The 17456-nt window shown below is 39.0% G+C and overlaps 1 protein-coding gene across 1 annotated transcript in view; it reads left to right on the forward strand.

Moving 5' to 3' along the window:
* Positions 1–17456, forward strand: part of cerkl (CERK like autophagy regulator) — a 27170-nt gene that overhangs the window by 5242 nt on the left and 4472 nt on the right. Inside the window, exons 3-9 of the mRNA XM_017308176.1 lie at positions 2271–2501; positions 10266–10397; positions 11012–11075; positions 13268–13398; positions 13475–13549; positions 16912–17089; positions 17290–17355. Coding sequence (XP_017163665.1) covers positions 2271–2501; positions 10266–10397; positions 11012–11075; positions 13268–13398; positions 13475–13549; positions 16912–17089; positions 17290–17355 — 877 coding nt within the window. The remainder of the gene's footprint in view (positions 1–2270; positions 2502–10265; positions 10398–11011; positions 11076–13267; positions 13399–13474; positions 13550–16911; positions 17090–17289; positions 17356–17456) is intronic.

Genomic DNA, 17456 nt, shown 5'->3' on the forward strand with positions numbered 1-17456 from the left:
GTGTGTGTGTGGGTGTGTGTGTGTGTGTGTGTGTGTGTGTGTGTGTGTGTGTGTGTGCGCGTGCGTGCGTGGGTGGGTGTGTTGGCACAATGGGTTGTGAGGTCATGATGGGAAACTTTCCTCCATCTGGAACAAACCAGTGCCTGTGTGTCTGCAGCCTCTCTGTCGGCTCCATCAGCACAGATCAGAGTCATATTTTTCTGCAAAGATAAAAAAAAAAAAAAAAAGTCTTTTCTGCTAATTAGATTAGATGGTCTGAATGGGCCATTTATATATTACACTTTTATTAAGTTTTAAAATTTTGGTGACTTTATTGAATGATTTGAGTTTACCAGCTTTCATTCACCTCTTTATTTCTGCCATCGGGTGTTTCTGTCAAATACAGTTTGACAAATTGGTCCAGGTTCATCGAATGAGGTTTGCAGAGAAATCCAGAGAAAAGGTAGAGTGAAGAAAACCTAAAGGTGATCTTACTTGTTGCAATTTTTGGTATCTCTACCTCTCTATTTTAAGTCCTACGAGCACTGTTGTGTTTGCTTGCAGAAAATACAACAACAACAGATCATCTGAGCACATGAACCATGACCTCAACATATGGAGGCTTGGTTCTCAGGGGAAACAACRGTGGATGATTTGGGGTATTTGGTGTTTGATAACAGCAGGAGGGTTGTTCCCACAGAGGAGGTTAATCACCAATAACCATTTAGAACTGTTTCCTGATGAATCGGTCTTAGTCTTTTTTATGCTGTTGCATTGTTTTATGCTCTGTTGTTTCTAATGAACTGGTGTTTAAGTTAATATCATCCGGTTATGATTACTGGTAGCGCTGCAGTCTAGTATTTTTTTTTTTATTTGCATCGACTGCGAAAAGTAAATAAACATTGGCCTTAGCTTAAGAGTTGCTCTCTTCTAATACTCTTAAAGAAATTGTATGTGTCCCAGTATGAATCGTTTTGACAAGTGAACATAAAGTAGGTCACTCTTTAATCTGGGCTTTAATTCTAAATCTGATCATGTTGGTATAAATCAACAGATGTAGATATTTTAGATAATTAAAGTGGATCATTATTTGTCATGAGAAGTTGGAATCTTTTGCCCATCTGCTGTGAAAGGTGTTATCACATGTAGCCTAATACAAATATTTTCATGTTGAATTCATAAAAAAGAAAAAAACTCATTTTTTTTAACACACTGAATGATCTCCCCCAATATTTTTAATGGATATTTCCCAAGGGTGTACCAGTAAACATGCAGAATATTCTGTAGTGCAGCTTCAAAAAGTGACACCGAAACAGAACAGAAAGGACTCACATCAAGGTTGTTCACGCAGCTACAGGAGAGAAAAAAAAAGTTGGCCAAATTTCACTGAATTACTCACCTGTAACATCATCAAGATAAATGTAGACATCAATGGTACTGAAGGAAACTCTGCTGAAGTCCAAATCCAGCTGCCCGCAGCATTAGCCAGTCAATTGAGATGCTTAGACTGGTCGACTGGCATGCAGACAGTAGCGACAACACGCTGGTGCTGTCCTGCCAAGTCCAAACTGTTGTGCTTTTATGGTGCATTCAAATACATTTCGTAGGCTGAGCTTGTCCGAATATCAAAACAACACCAAGTGGTTTAAACCTTTTTTATTCTGAAATGTTATTTAAAAGAATCCTAAAACAATTTTTTTCAGTTTTATTCTTGTATAATCCATCCACGCAGTCCGTTACCAGCTTAAAGAAATCTAACCAAATAAAAAGTATGTATTCTGTGTGTGTTATGAATAAAATGTGAGTGTTATGTAACGCAGTGTGCAACATTAGCTGTGCTGACAGCATCCTGAGAGAATTAGACGGTTTATCTGACGTGGACCAATCAGATTTCAGATTCCCATCCTGATTAAGCCGGATGATTGGAGGATGTGACTGTGCATTAGGCCAATCAATAGATTAGTGAATAATTCTGCAGACGATATTACATAATTAGCTGCAGTTTGACCGTTCTTGTTTAACCTTCATCCTTCAGGTGAAGGTTAAACTAAAGAGAATGAAAATATTTCCATTAATTTCTTGAAATTTATTTGAAGTCACTAGTCTTTTAGAGTTTTTTACTTTATGGTGCAGAATAAACTACTTGACCATTTAAATAAATGGGTATTAATTGTTTCATTGTTGTCAGAGGCGATATTAATTTTATCCGGATCTGATGGAGATGTTGTAGATTTTGTCTTAGTTAGCATTTTGAGCTCACGTGTTGTACGTGCCCACATCTCTCGCTGCAGGGGAAGAGAGTGTGCCGCAGGCAGGCGAGGTGCTGCTGCAGGACGTTTTCGCAGTGAAGGTGAAGAGGAGGCGAATGGCGGGCCAGCAGTCGGGCGGAGCTGTGCTCGGCCTCGCTCTCTTCCACAGCAGGAGGAGAGGACGGAGGCTGGAGGAGGACACGCTGCACCTCCACAACGCCTCCGCAGAACACACACACTCCTGGTATAACACTCTGAAAGAACTGCTCACAGGTAAATGTTTTGGTAATTTTCACAAATAAAACCAAACTGTGTGAATCGAAGCGTGGCGTCACTCTGATGGACTTGCTGACAGTCCAAGCTAAGAGTCGGCTTGCTTGCGTTACATAAGATTGAAGCAATGGAAACATGACTCAGTTCATCTGTGATTGTAAGGTGATTATGCAAATACTGCTGAGTGATGCAGCTGGCAATAAGACAATCACATTAGACAGTGATGTATCAATAAAGAGACTTTGTTTACGCTTATTTAGCCTTTATTGAAACTTTAAAAGATGCAGAAAACAAATGATTCAGTTCCTTTCTTAAATAGGAAAATAAACATTTCGTTGCCTTAAATGCAATAACATAACATCCCTTTAGTGTTTGATCATTTATAGGTAAATTGACTAATGTTTGGATTACTAATTATTAATTGGATAGTAAAAGTTAGTTAATAGGAGATTTTGTTTTTTACAGAATTTGAACCAGGTGAAGCTAAAACTGTCATGGGAGGAGTTCTAGTTAGAACATATTTACCTTAAATATATTTATCATAAATGCAAAATTAATTTTTTTGTACAGTTTTGGCTTCAATTACTACTCCGATTATGTTGTTCTTACAGAAAATTCTCTTTTTTTTTGCATCTGTACACCCCAGTTAACAATTAATCTATAATTAAGTTAGGTGACAATTATTTCAATAATTGATTAATTATGATTCACCCCCATTTGCACCTGTATCAATAATAAAATACAGTAGATAACCAACTACTGAGCACGACCTCAGTTTTTGGCCACATTATCTGTGTTTTTTGTTGCAATCGTTTCCATCAAGACTGTTCACGTTCATTTCAGTGAGATGAGTCAGAGTTACATCAGACAGGAGAGCTAATCTGATAATCCAGAAGAACAAAGACGCACAGATTACACACATACACATTCAGCAGTAGTAACAATCATGCTGTCAGCGCTTGTTGTCTTCTGTTGTCTGCAGAAGAGATTAGCTAAAAAACTGATCTACTTGAAAGGTTGCAGTACATGAGGTAAAACCTTTTTTCTTGGCGGCTGAATGACTGGCACTGAATATCACCTCTCCTCTTCAACTTGTGTCAATGTCTCAGTGCCTTCATGATGAATTGATAGGTTAAAAAAAAAGTAGACGGTGCTTGTAATTAATAGCAATCTTGTAAATAATTATTGGCTAGGCTTTTAACTTGTTCAAACCTTTTCTCAGAACGAAAAATTTGATCTGATTTGATTTCATCTTCCTCTAAGCATTTTAGTCTAATTTTCATTCTTTGTTGAACATCATTACCGTTTTTGGCATAATTATTATTTTAATGGTCTTTTTGTTCAATTTCAGACCATAGACAAAATATTAACACCATGGCTTTGGTCACTGAAATCAACATTACTTTGGTCAGATGAGACAAAACAAAACTACATGCAGAAAGATAACTATGCACATCTCTCTGTAAAACATAGTGTTGGCAGCATCATGATGTGGGGATGCTGTTCTTCAGCAGATCAAGAAATTCTGTACCTAGATGAGCAAAGCTGGTAGAAACCCTAGCTGAATGCTAGAAGCAGATAGATTTGAACTTTAACCTTTTCTCTGTGCCTTACTTTTTACTTGATGTTGTTTCAGTTGAGTAATCAACAAGCTCCGTACCTCATGGGTGTTAAAAGCTGTGGCATAAAGCTTTGGTGTTGTGCACTTTTAATGTAATGTTCCTAAATAGCAGACGTTAGGACTTCTCTGCTTTGTTTACGCAGAGGAATGTAGAAATTACACATTAGATTTGCACCAAAACTTTCTGCATGTGCTCTAATTTAAAAGTCTGCATTAGTTTTGGCGTGAATGCCGACTGAAAGGACTGTGCAGAAAATGTTCCATTACACCCCTACTTAAGGGTGTACCAGCTAATCTATTAGTAAATCAGGCAGCTTCCTCAGCTGCAGCCATCTGCTTGTCAGGAGCTTTTTCGGTGAAGTCCTGGATGCTACTGCGCTCTGAGTTTCCCATGCGCTGATTTCCCAGGTGCACTGTAGTGGGCAGTGCCTGGCTGACTGTTAACTCACAATGGAAATGTTGAAGTGCTGTGTGTATGGAACATGCTTTACATTTCAGCTTTTTTTCTGCTTCTGCATCTATGCTGAGCCCAACAGAGACATTACAAGCAATCATTAAATGAGGAGGTCAAAGTTGACACTCGGGCCACCGTCGCTCCCCCACCATGGCATCAGCCTGACACGTTATCGCTGGTCACCTGTCTGACTGCGCGTCTGTCTGTCCATCAAACCAGATTACCCCTGAGGCCCCCGCAGCAAAGTCACAACTTCTTCAAGGCCGCGTTATGGGCCTCATACTTACGCTCATGAATGGCTCGCAGGTCGAGTGTCAGCTCGAATGGTCACACTGCAGATCAAACTGTGACGGCCTTTGTGACTTTAAACACCGCAGTGTAGGAGTCTATTTCTGCATGTGTGCGTGGATGTGAAAGGTAAACACAGTCAGTCGCTCTGCTGCTCTGCGGACATTAAGCCTATTTTCCAGCCAGAGGTCAGTATGAAAAGCCTATTGTTGCATGGATCTTGGTGGCGCAGAGTGGGCAGTCTCGCCGCCGCAAACACCGTCGCCGCTTCTTAACCTCTAGGTCCGAACATTAGGTTGCACAATGGCGAGCAGAGAGCACCTTGTTTCTTGTTTCCAGAGCGTTATTCTGTCCCGTTTGCTGCGTGAGGCAGCTGCAGAATGCTGTGCAGAAATTGAATGGCAGTCAGAGCTACAAAAGGTAAGTATTTATGCTGTATAGAGACTGTTTCAATACATGCAGTCAGACGACAGAATAATTGACTGCACTTGTTAAACAGCTGAACAGACTTACAGTCCAGTGTTACTGGAGAAAGCCCCAGCAGTGATAATGTGTGGAGAAATATATTTTAACACCATGTTAGCTATAAGTTAAGCACTATGCAAGTTTTTACTGACTTTTAATATTTTAGTGGACATAATCTATTTGCTTGATATCACTTAAATGCTCTTCACATTATAATCCAGTATGCAGCTTTTCTCTAAATGTAAAAAATTGCTTGTCATCATTTATCATTACTGATCTTTAGCTTTGGTTTTATTTGAATTTTCTGCTCCGACGTGCAACTTTAAGAAAACTAATGTCCAAAACTAAGCAAGGAAGGTCTCACAGCTATCTATAATTTCTGCTATTTGCGAACATTGCAGTTTAATTTTTGCTGAGTAAAAATAGAAGAAAGGTGGATCAAACCAAAATTTCATCAGTTTTACTCAGCTTTTAAAATCGTATAGTTTGCCGTACCCTAAACTAAATTACTCAAAGTGCAGATTTAGCACTAGATATAATTTTATAGTAGTTTTTCTTTTTCTTTTTGTCTGAATTGGGTCCTGAAGTAACAGAAACCCCAATAGAGGGGGGGGTTCAGCTTAGTACAATTTGTCACTGATCATTTCCTTAAAATGTTTTTATCAGAACTTAAATCCACATTTAGTGTCTTTTCATCTGCCAAATGTTTAAATTTTCTCTGTTTTCCTATTTTAAATTCATTGCTTCACTATTTAAATGATTTCAGGACATATTTAGAATGGATAACTCCATGTTAGATTATTCGTTTATTACAGGGTCTGCATTTTAGGGCGATGTTGTAAATTGTGCTCTTTCACAACTCGAACTACTTCACCTGGATGTTTGGCGCCCCCTCTGGCAAATGATGGTGATTTATGATGTTTTTTTATAAGATTTTCATAAACTCATATGGCTGATCATACAATTGAAATTGGGACATATTATTCTTTCTCAAAAAGTTTAACTTTCTTAAATTTTCATCCTTTTCATGGTTGATAGATGAGTCTAAAAATACATCATTTTCTTGTATCATGACAATAAACAAAATATTTATTTTTCAAGTTTTAATTAACAGCATATATAAGCAACATATATTGATTATTGTACTTTTTGTGTTTTGTCTTTCTTTTTTTTTTTACAAATAAGAAATCAGTCTAAGCATGTCTGTCTATCAAAATTACTTTATGGCCCTTTACAGCAAGCTTAGCTCACTGTTACACATTAACTGGTTTGTTAGTGAAGCCCTGTGTATCCATAGTGACAGGATGAGAGCAGACTGTTTACTTCCTCCCTCCCCTACTTATTTTACTTTGCTCTCTCTTTATTGGTTTGTCAGGAAAAAATCTTTGTTTTACTGCAACTTGAAAGGGAGAGAAGAGAAATCTGAATGTGAACCTTTGATAACGCCGGCAAACCAGAGTGGAAAATAGAGATGCTTRAATGTATTTTTATCCAGACTGTGACCCACTGACATACACGTACCCTAAGTAGAAGATGCATTTGCTTATGGAGTGTTTAGCATATGGATAGGAGGAGGTGGGAACTGAAACCTAAAACCTCTGTTGTGAACCTGCTATTTCTCACGATCATCCCTGAACGTTCATGTCAGGATGCCAGAACTAGGATTAATTTCTTCCTCAACAATGTTTCGATTACAGCTCAAGCAAATATTTGTGAAACTCTTTCCATCATCAAAATGTATGATGATAAGTATGATAACATTTCCAAAGATTGATGATGCAATTCTGAATGATGCCATAATCAAAGTAATTCTGGACATTTCAAAAATTGTAGCTTTGAGGTTGTGATTATATTCATGACATTTTAAAACACAACCACACATTCAAATGCATTTGTAATTACAATTTTATATAAATGACCAACGCAAAGTGACACACGACTATGAAAGGGAACGCCATTGGCTCTCTTTAAAATAAAAAAAAATCTGAAATGTGTGATGTGCATTTGAATTCTACCTACTTTAATCTGCACTACTGAATAAAAGGCAGTTTGTCAAGTAAAACTCTGTGTTGCAGAAAGCTAGCACTGGAAATACATTTCCTGCTACGCAAGAAAATGTTTTCTTTTTTCAGGAGAAAAATAATAAAGCTAGTCAGAGTTGATGGGATCGCCTAAGGCTCTAAATATATTTCAAACCTGGTTAAAAAAAAAAAACTATTAGAGGCAGCTAAAGACTTCAGATTGTGGCAGAGGCTGCCCGTCCGCAGACCAGTGACCCTAAGCACAGTAGAGCTTCAGCTGAGGGGTTTAGATCAAAGTATAGTCGTATGCTAAAAGTCCAAACCAAAGTCCTCAAGTTTTAACTTAGTGAGACTGAATGCAAATGCATACCACATTTTTGAAAAAGATTTTTGGCATAAAAACCAGAAGCCCATCTATTTTTTTCCTTTCTACGTCATGGTTCTGTTTCAGGTTTTATAGTCAATCACATAAATGACAGAAAATGAAGTTTAAGTTCTTGCTTTAATATGAAAAAGTTGAAACGTTCAAGAGTTATGAATTGTAACAGGCTACTGTAAATACATACTGAACTATATACCGAACATCAAAATATTCATTTTATACAAAACATTTTAGTGCTCATAAAGCGCCAAAATGTTTACTGAAACTCTATAAGTAATAAAGTTAAACTTTATTAATTTAATCCTAATAAAGCTTAACCGTGGTGTTTTTTGAGTTCATGCCTTTATTTGTGACCTCAGGTGGAGCCTCTGTTTTCGTCAACAGCATTCAGCAGTTGAGCTTCAAGTCCTGTGTCGGAAATTCAACACTGATCCTTGACAACATAGAGATTGTTTACCATGGCAACGGTTTGGAAAACCAAAGCAACATGCTACTGACCGAGACCGAGAGACGTCTTCTGAGAAACACATCAGAACTGAACAGAATCGACTCCTGATACTGATTGAGTGAGATAGTGGCAGCTCTCATGAAAGCAAGGAGAGAGAATTACAGTTCTTTAGAGACCCCTGAGGATGGGGCTCTAAATAAAGATGGAAACCTAATTTATGATTTGTGGAGAGTAGAGGTTTTGTAGTTCTTGATTTTGTTTGAATAAAAATAGCTCATTAGCTCATCCAGTATTACTGTCTTCGTCTGTGGCTCCTGAATAATGGAGACAGCCATCCTTCATCAATTCCTTTTACTCATAAACCATAATGAAAAAAAATCTCAACAAAAATAAAATGCAGGGTGAAATACACACTGGCAGTCTTTTCCTCAGTTTAAATATTTCTAATAAGATCATAAATTGACACCAGATTTCAGCAACAATCCAGTTAATCCACACATATAAATAAATGAAGGAAAGGAGAATTTGTCCACAAAATTAAATTATGGGTCAAAAATTAGAATGTCATGAAAATTTTCAGGAATACCTTTAGACATTTGTTTTTCTTTTTTTCTATGAAAATAAGTAATTCACTCAAGAATGGTCTTTTTGAAAACAAGCTGCATAAGACTCCACTGTTGAAGAAAAAGCATTGTTTAAAGCTGGCTGCAGAACATCTGGACAATTCAGTGAAATGCTGTCAAATCAGAAGACCCCGCCACTGAACCCTTTTGAATTAATTTCACACACCTTGTTTCGAGGAACTCTGTATATCACCCCAAATACATAATGCCAAAGAATGGCATACGTCATACTGGCAGGCCTCAGTTAAAATGAAATGAAYGGATGAATGTACCAAGACATTCTTGATAACAATTGGAAGATAAAACAAGTTGAAATTTCCCAGCCATTCGACTGTTAATGACCTGACTATTCTCCAGCTGAAAAGCTATGGAAATGAGCAACAATCAGAGTGCATACAGAGGACCCACATACCTTTAAATTTCAAAGACAATTTGTTTTAAATGAATGGGTCATAATCACTTCTGAGAAATTCATATGGCTTGTCTCCTTCTACAAGATATGGCTGGAAGTTGTCATTACCAGAAAAGGCTTTTCCACAATTTCATCAGTTTCTGCAAATACATTGTATATATTTTGTACCAGTAGCTTCATTTGCAGACGAATTTGCTTCGATACTCTTTGGCCGTGTGGATAATTTTGGCTTGTTGCTGACATCTGGTGTGAATTTTATCTCGTCCCCATTAAAAGATTTAAGCTGGAAAAACCCATGACACATCTAATACTTATTTTACCTCCAAATAATACGGTGGCTGACCCGTATAAATAGAGATACAATAAAAAAATGTAATAAATATAGGACAGGATGCTTAAAAACAGCGGGTGTGGCTTCTTGCACTGCTGGGGGTCCGATGTGATGAAGGTGTCAGGTGGCTCCTCACAAGATCTCCGGAGAACCTGGACAGAACCATGGAGTGATGGTAGGAGGTGCACTTTGTGTGTGCAAGTGGGGTCATTAACAGGGCGAGGTCACGGCCTGTTGGGAGCAGATTATAGTCATGAGCTGGATAATGGAGCTGGTGTGTGTGTATTGATCTAAGTTAGTCTATGGGGATTCATAATGCGGTCTCTAAATCTGCCTAATGATGAGCTGTGTGGGGGGAGCCCCGGCGAATGTGTGTATTTTGGAGACAATCCTGTAAAACTACACACACATAGATGCACACACAGTCTTCAGACTTGTTTATATTCAAGAAATGGGAGCTGTAGTCTAAGCCGTAAGAGTTTCTACGTGATTAACTCGTCATTAAAGAGTCGACTCTTGTTCTTACTGGGTTGTTAGGACTAAATTCATTATTTATAGCCAAAAGCCGTGCAGTGTGGTCCCTTTTTACAAATGTTTTGCAACTTACATAAATGTACGTAAATATGAGCGGACGCTGTTAACTCTGCAGTATCAGTTTCGCTTGCTGTAAACTGGATCATGAAGGGGCTCACGGCGGGTGTATCCATGTGTGTGTGCAGGGTTCAGCAGCCGGCCCAGGTATGTGAAGGTGTTTATCAACCCGAGCAGCCACAAGAAGGAGGCCGTTCACATCTACAGAGACCATGTGGCTCCTCTTTTTAAGATGGCCGACGTCCGCACTGACATCACAGGTTGGCTCATCCCGCTGCTTATCTCTTTCTGCTACGCTTAAGGACATTCAAGTTTAGTAGTTTATTTTATTGTGATAAGAATCAGTTCAATTGCTACAGAAATTTGTTCTGTATTGGCATAAAAAACAACAACAATAAAAATATGATATGAAATATCTGTGTGTGCGCTTAAGTGTCCAGGTCCAAAGGTCAAAGCTAATGGCAGTTTCTGGTCGCTAGGTAACCTGATCCTGGAGGCGGAGCTAAGTCCATCTGTTATGACAGAGGGACACAACTTCCTCTCATCTCCTTTCCCTGTTTTTTTGCCCTATTCTCATTTTCTTTTCCTCTATCATCTTCTCTACGATTCCTCCTCTCCTGCTTGCATCTCCCTCTCCTCTTTTCTCACAGCTACTCCTCAACTCTCTCTTTCCCTTCTCTCAGCAGATGGCACGATATCCGTTGTCCCACTTTTTCTTTTGGCAGCTATCAAGCACACACAACCATGTACATCTGACCACACACATGCATGAACACTTTATCTTTGTCCATCTCGGTGACTCTCCATCTGCTCACCTCTCCTTTTTCTCCCTCTGTCTGTCCCTGCGTGTCTCTCTTTCTGTCTGTCTCTGCAGTAACTGATAGGAAGGGTCATGCTCTCTCAGTGATGAAGGAATGCAAACTGGATGAATACGATGGGTCAGTTGTTTCTCTTTTATTTCTCATATTTCTTGATTTTTATGAAATAAAATAAATGTTTTGGAATTGAAGTTTTCATTTTCATTCGGAATCTTGGTTGTTCATCCACAGTTTCATGAGAAAGACTATGTAAAACATTTTGGTAGCTATACTACACTGTTTTTTTTCATGCCATAGATATTTATTGGTACCATTTAGATGAAAAGAAGGTCGTTTAACCCAGCTCTGGGTCAAATATGGATCGACCCGCATTCATTTTGACAGTAGATTTCATTTCCACCCCCAAAATTAAGTTACAGTGGCTAATGTCTAACATTAAAACCGAGAAAGAGTGAGCTAAAACCTCCAATATAAGTGAGTTGAAACTGATTACAACAAGGAGTATTTGGTTTGAAGGATTGAAATAAACAATTTTATGTGCTTTTATGTAGAGCTACGAGAAACCAATGATTAAAAGAAACACATCACTTTTCAGCCCTGAAATAATTAACATTTATTTTTAAGCTAATTTTATTCACAAAATGTATACTCAATATATGGATAACATGGTGTAAAATATTGTGTGTTTTTATTGATATTTTGGTTCTTATTGGTTAAAGTTTGAATGTTGTGCACATTTAGTTCTGTACTTGCTACAATTAAGCCCAACATTTTTCAAAATCCTGGCAATTATTCTCATTTAGCAAAGATGTTTGTTTATTTTATAGGAATTGACTCATACATTAAAAAAATAAGACATAACACAGTGTAAAAAGTGTATCAACTAAAAGATTTTAAAAAAAATTTGTTTTTGTCCCCATTTCATTAAAAATTGCATCATATTAATTATCCTTCTCATTAATTAGAAATCTTTTGACATCCCTTCTTATAACTGCTGAGTAGCTTTTTACGTGTTTCTCTGGTGACGATCGTTGAGGTTGAAAGTCTTTCTTGCCGTTTCCCAGTTCATATGGGGCACTCTGACCGGGCCACTCCAAAACTCCTGGGTTATTTTAAGACATAATAACCCAGGAGTTATTGTGTGTGGAATTGACCAAGTGATTACAGGTGATTTTACAACTCATACGATAAAGTTTGATGTAGTTGTTTTTCACCTTGTAAAAAACTATCTGACATGTCAAATCAGTCGAAGATGCAGCTTTGATGTTTGACATGTATGAGTTTGTGATGCACTGAAGTGAGCCGTGTAATCAAACAGAGGTTTACTGTCAGAGGCTGACACTAAAACACACTGACCCAGACTGATTTCTCTCTCTCACACACACGCAGTCACACACAAACACACCTACACACACACACGCAGTCACACATACATACATAGGTTACATGAAGCACATAGACCTTGTTCCACTGCCTGCCCCAGAGTGAGCTTTAAGAACTGCTTTACACTGTTTCAAAACCTTGTGTTCTTGAAGAATATAAAACTTTTATGAAGCTCTTGTCACTACCTGTGGTTGGGTGTATAAGGGTGTGTGTGTGTGTCTGGATGTGTGTGTAAGCAGCTTTTGTGCTCAGCACTCATGAAGCTTAATGTGCTTAGAGAAGATTAGCTCAGCGTTGCTAAGTTAGCTGCTGCGTGTGTGTGTGCGTGTGTGTGTGTGTGTGTGTGTGTGTGTGTGTGTGTGTGTGTGTGTGTGTGCGTGTGTGTGCGTGTGTGTGTGTGTGAGGCTGCACTGGTGAGGATTTAGTTGAAACCTACATTTGCCAATTAGGCTGACTGTCACCGTGGCGACCAGAGTTTCAGGTAATCCCATCCCCAGGAAGAGGGGGAAGGAGGCGGAGCCAGTTTATCTCCTATTTACTGCAAACACAGTCATGAAGATGGAGCGTCTCACTTCATAGTGCTAACATCACACTGCTAAAGTTAACTCTTCTCCAGCTTCGCACAGTTTTTATATTAAATTTGTCCTCCTATATTTGTAGAAGACAAATATAAACCAACGGGCCTTGATCCCAATGTTGAATCATTCATTTTTGTACGAAATACAAGAAGTAAAAAAGTTGACTGAACTATTAACTGAATTAATAAAACTTTATTTAAAACCCTTTCTATGAGAGAGTCGCAACTTTTCAAGATTTTTATTGGAGTTCAAGGAAGTTTAAAGATTTACAAAATGCCTTCACCTTCACAATAAGAGTTGTTTCTGGCATCCACCTGTCCTGATGGAGACATGTCTTCACCTGTCCGTCAGGGTGGTGTGTGTCGGTGGGGACGGATCGGTGGCAGAGCTGTGCCATGCTTTGGTTCTCCGAGCTCAGCTAGATGCAAATTCTCCAGAAAACCCAGTGAGAGCAGCTCTGCCGCTGGGGATCATTCCTGCTGGTAAGACCTTTTCATGCAGCAGAAACGCAGCCGGACATGCGGGAAGCTTCAGGAGTTTTCGTTTTTGCCTCAACAGGTTCTACAGATGTGGTTTCCTGTTCAGTCCATGGAGTCAGAGATCCAGTCACAGCAGCTCTCCACGTTGTTCTAGGTACAAGCCCTTTGTTTCTAACTCAGACCAGGTCAGACTTTATAGGTGGATTGTTTTTTTTTCCAGCTCCTGCACACAGTTTGATGTGTGTTTTAATAAAAAAGATCCCATAAAAATGTATGCGAAAGGATGAATGCTGTTTACAAATCACCAACAAACATCAGTGCAATATATTTCCCAACGAATATTGACTTGACTTCATTTATCTTTGTTGTCAGAAAGCATGCTTGCTTTCTCCCCATTATGCATCACCAGTTTGAACATCTGTGTTAAATACACTCTATCTACTTTACGTCTATATCCTCAGGTCGTTCGGATTGATTTCCGCCCGCAGTAAATCTGTTGTTAAATTCAATTTGTTCAAAACGTCAAGGTGAAAACCAATCAGGAGCTGTTATCGTTTCTGAGCTTTGATGCGATTGGCTGTCGTTCCATTCGAGTGGCGAAGGGACCAGAGTTAAAAAAAAACAACAAACATGCAGACAGATGGTGGTACTGGACTCTGGAGGGAGGAAGCCGACAGATGTCCGACTGTCGGATCGGTTTCACTAAATCACAGGTTTTCCCTGCTGCTTGTGGTCCCCCCCTCCCCCACTGACCTCCTCACCTCTCTCCATTTCCTCTCAGGTAAACCTGCCGGCCAATCGGTTTGAAGCAAGGCGTGTTGTTGTTTTTGTTTGACAGCTTCTGGTGAGATGGTTCATCATGCATAATTAATACTGGTAGCTGGTGTGTGTGTGTGTTCGCGTGTGCGTGCATGCGTGTGTGTGAGAGAAAAAGAGAGAGAAACTGGGAGTATTAAGTGACACTAATAGGAGTAAAATCTGAACAACAGAGAGCAGTCAAAGTAAAGCAGAATGATTTTCCCATAAAGACAAACTGAATTAGGCTTTTATTGCCACAAATCTGATCTGAATTTGCTCATAATTTGCTGATAAATCACCTTCTCATGCACTGTTTTTTTTTTTTTATCTGTAAAACATTTTCTACAGGTCATCAAACTTGGTTTATTTCACTCTGAACCTTGTCTAATAACTCAAAGACTTATTCCCGGACAGCTCATTCATCACTTGATAAAGCTCAGTTGTTTCCTGAGTTAACCTGTTTGATGCCGTGGCACAAAATTTTTGCCTGGTGTTGAGCAAAAATGTTCTTTCCCACATTTTGTCACAGTACAACCACAATCTCCAATGTATTTTATTCAGATTTTATGGGACCCTAAATATTGTATTATTGTATAGTTAAAGGAAAATAATTTTAAAATATTACTAAGTTTCAACATATTATCCAAAGAGAAATGTAAAAAAAAAAAAAAAAAGTGATTCACATTGTTTCAAAGTTGCAACTTCCTGAGTTCAAATCCCAGCTGATGACTTTCTATGTCAAGTTTCCAGCTTCTTTTACATTTAAAAACCTTGATGTCAAGTTAATTTCTCTCACTTAAATTGCTCAGGGTGTGTGTCTGTGTGCCTTGAGTGTGTTTTGGTAAGCCCCTGTAATAAAGTGTCAGCCAATACAGTGTGTCTGGCCTTTCACTGGAGATTCGCACCACGCTCCCTGTGGCCCGAAACAAGACGAAGCAGCTTTGGAAAATGAATAGAWWYACGTCAAGCCTGTTTTTCCTGGGCTTTTGAAAGAACTCATAAAGATACAGCATTTGTTTCCCATCTTYATTAATATATAATATAATGTGAATGTATAAGATAATATTAACACTTGTCGTTTTCTGCATGCCCACCCGATCGCTTCTGCTCATAAAAATCTATAATGCAGACCTAAACATTATGAGGAGGGATGGAAATGTTTAAGGTTAAGAAAAAAAACATGTTTTTTCCCCCTCCGTTGTTTACATTGTTTATAAATATTAGACGAGCCTTTAAAATGAGCTGTAGGCTTGATCTCGGTGACACACTGACCGTGTCAGCTTTAATCCCGCTCAACACACAGAGCTCCACTAACACACTGACAACAAGCCATATGGTGAGGAAATCAGATTCAGCCAGAGAGACAGACAGACAGACAGACAGACAGGCAGTAGGACAGACAGGTGAGGAGACTGCAGTTCAGTAGGTTACAGCAGGTATGTGGCCAGATGGCACGCTCCGTGTTTGTGTTTGGTACCGAGTGTGTGCGACAAATTGTGTACACCCTTCTGGAGGCTAATCGAGCATTTTCTCAAAAGGACGTGTTTATGARTTCATATTAMAGGAGGTTCTTCTTACTCCATTTGCTTTATGGGTTTTTCTTCYTTTTGTCAGAGAGGAAATCATGAGCGAGGTTCTGTGTTAGAGCATTTTATCTGGGTCGCTCCACGCATGAAACCATTCCAGGAACGAAGTGAGACCAGAAGGCGTTCTTGTTTGAGGTCAATATTAGTGGCCGTTGCTTCCTCGCAGCTATATTTAAACACGGCTCCTGCTATTGTAGTTCTTTTTGCTGTGAACTGTTGGCAACGTCAAATTTTAATAATTTCTGGGACAACATTAAACAACAAATATAACATAATTCTGTAAAGCAATTTAGACGACAAATTGCGTTTTAAAATCTGAAAAGGTTTGTTGTGTGTTTSTAGTCGACTATAAATAAAATCAGTTGCAACCAATGACATTCRAATGCCATTTAATTATTTATTTAATAATAACAGATTGCAACTGTGTGGGATTTAATCTCACTATTAATCCAGCTGTTCTGTGAAGGCRTCAGAGGTTTCGTAGAGAACATTACATTACATTCAGCCAAACTCAGCCAATAGGTCCATGCTGGAGGGACTGGAGAGAGCCATCAGGGAAGTGTGCTKTGTGGGTCCCATTCAGGAACAGAGRAGCTGATGAGARCAGGATGGATGGAGCTACRCAGATAACAACTTTGGAGAAAAAAAWYKAACCCTGCTGAGGCGATGAAAGACTTGAGGCTGCAGGAGGTTCACCTTTCAGCAGGACAGCGATCCAACACAGCTACTGTGGAACGGTTTAGATCGCAGTATGTTCATGTGATAGACCAGAATTCAACTGAGAATCTGACTCAATGTTCTGCTTACAAAAATGGGCAACAACTTCAGTGTATGCACATCCRAAGCTGGTGGATATTTACCCCCAAATAAACTTTCCTATTTTGTCTCTCACATAATAGCCTCAATGAAAAAGCTTAATTCTGTGGCTATAATCTGTCAGACGTTCAGCTGGTGTATTTACTTTTGCAAGGTGCTTTTCTGTTCAATTTGGTCTTCCTAATTAGGTTAAAGGCTTTGCTTTGTGCTYATCAAATGCTATTAGAATACACCAAGAAGAAAAGGCAACAAAATGTTGGGTCATCAATTTCTTGGAAATGCTGCCTGTCTGAATGTCTCTCCTGTCTGTGTTCAGGTCACCTGCAGCAGGTGGACATGTGCAGCTTCTCGTCCAGCAGTCAGCTGGTGCATTTCGGGTTCTCTGCCATGTTTGGTTTTGGCGGCCGGAGCTTAGCGAGGGCAGAAAAGAAGAGGTGGATGTCATCGTCACGGCGACGAGAATATGCCGTGGTGAAGACCTTGGCCAGGCTGAGGTGAYGCATTTTCTTTCCTTTCAGTCATTTAAATGTTTTGCTTCAAAAGAGGAAAGGATGGCGGTCGGTGTCAGTGACGATACTACTTGACCATGTATTTTTCATGGTCCTGTTTTACATCATAAATGAGTTAAATTAAGTTAATTTTCGTTATGGCGAGCTGAGCACGGAGTGTTTCTTTTTCTGTTTGTCTCCATCAGGCCAGAGGACTGCCAGCTGTCATTTCTACCTGCAAAAAGCTCAGAAAGAAGTTTGTTTGGACAACAGTAAGAAGCATTCATAGATTTTCTTAATGGTTTTAGGGGGAATAGAGAAATGATGAAACATTAACATTACTGAATTAAATCAATTTTCTCTGTAAAACATA

Source organism: Poecilia reticulata, linkage group LG2 (genome assembly GCF_000633615.1).
Source record: "Poecilia reticulata strain Guanapo linkage group LG2, Guppy_female_1.0+MT, whole genome shotgun sequence".
Lineage (NCBI taxonomy): Eukaryota > Metazoa > Chordata > Actinopteri > Cyprinodontiformes > Poeciliidae > Poecilia > Poecilia reticulata.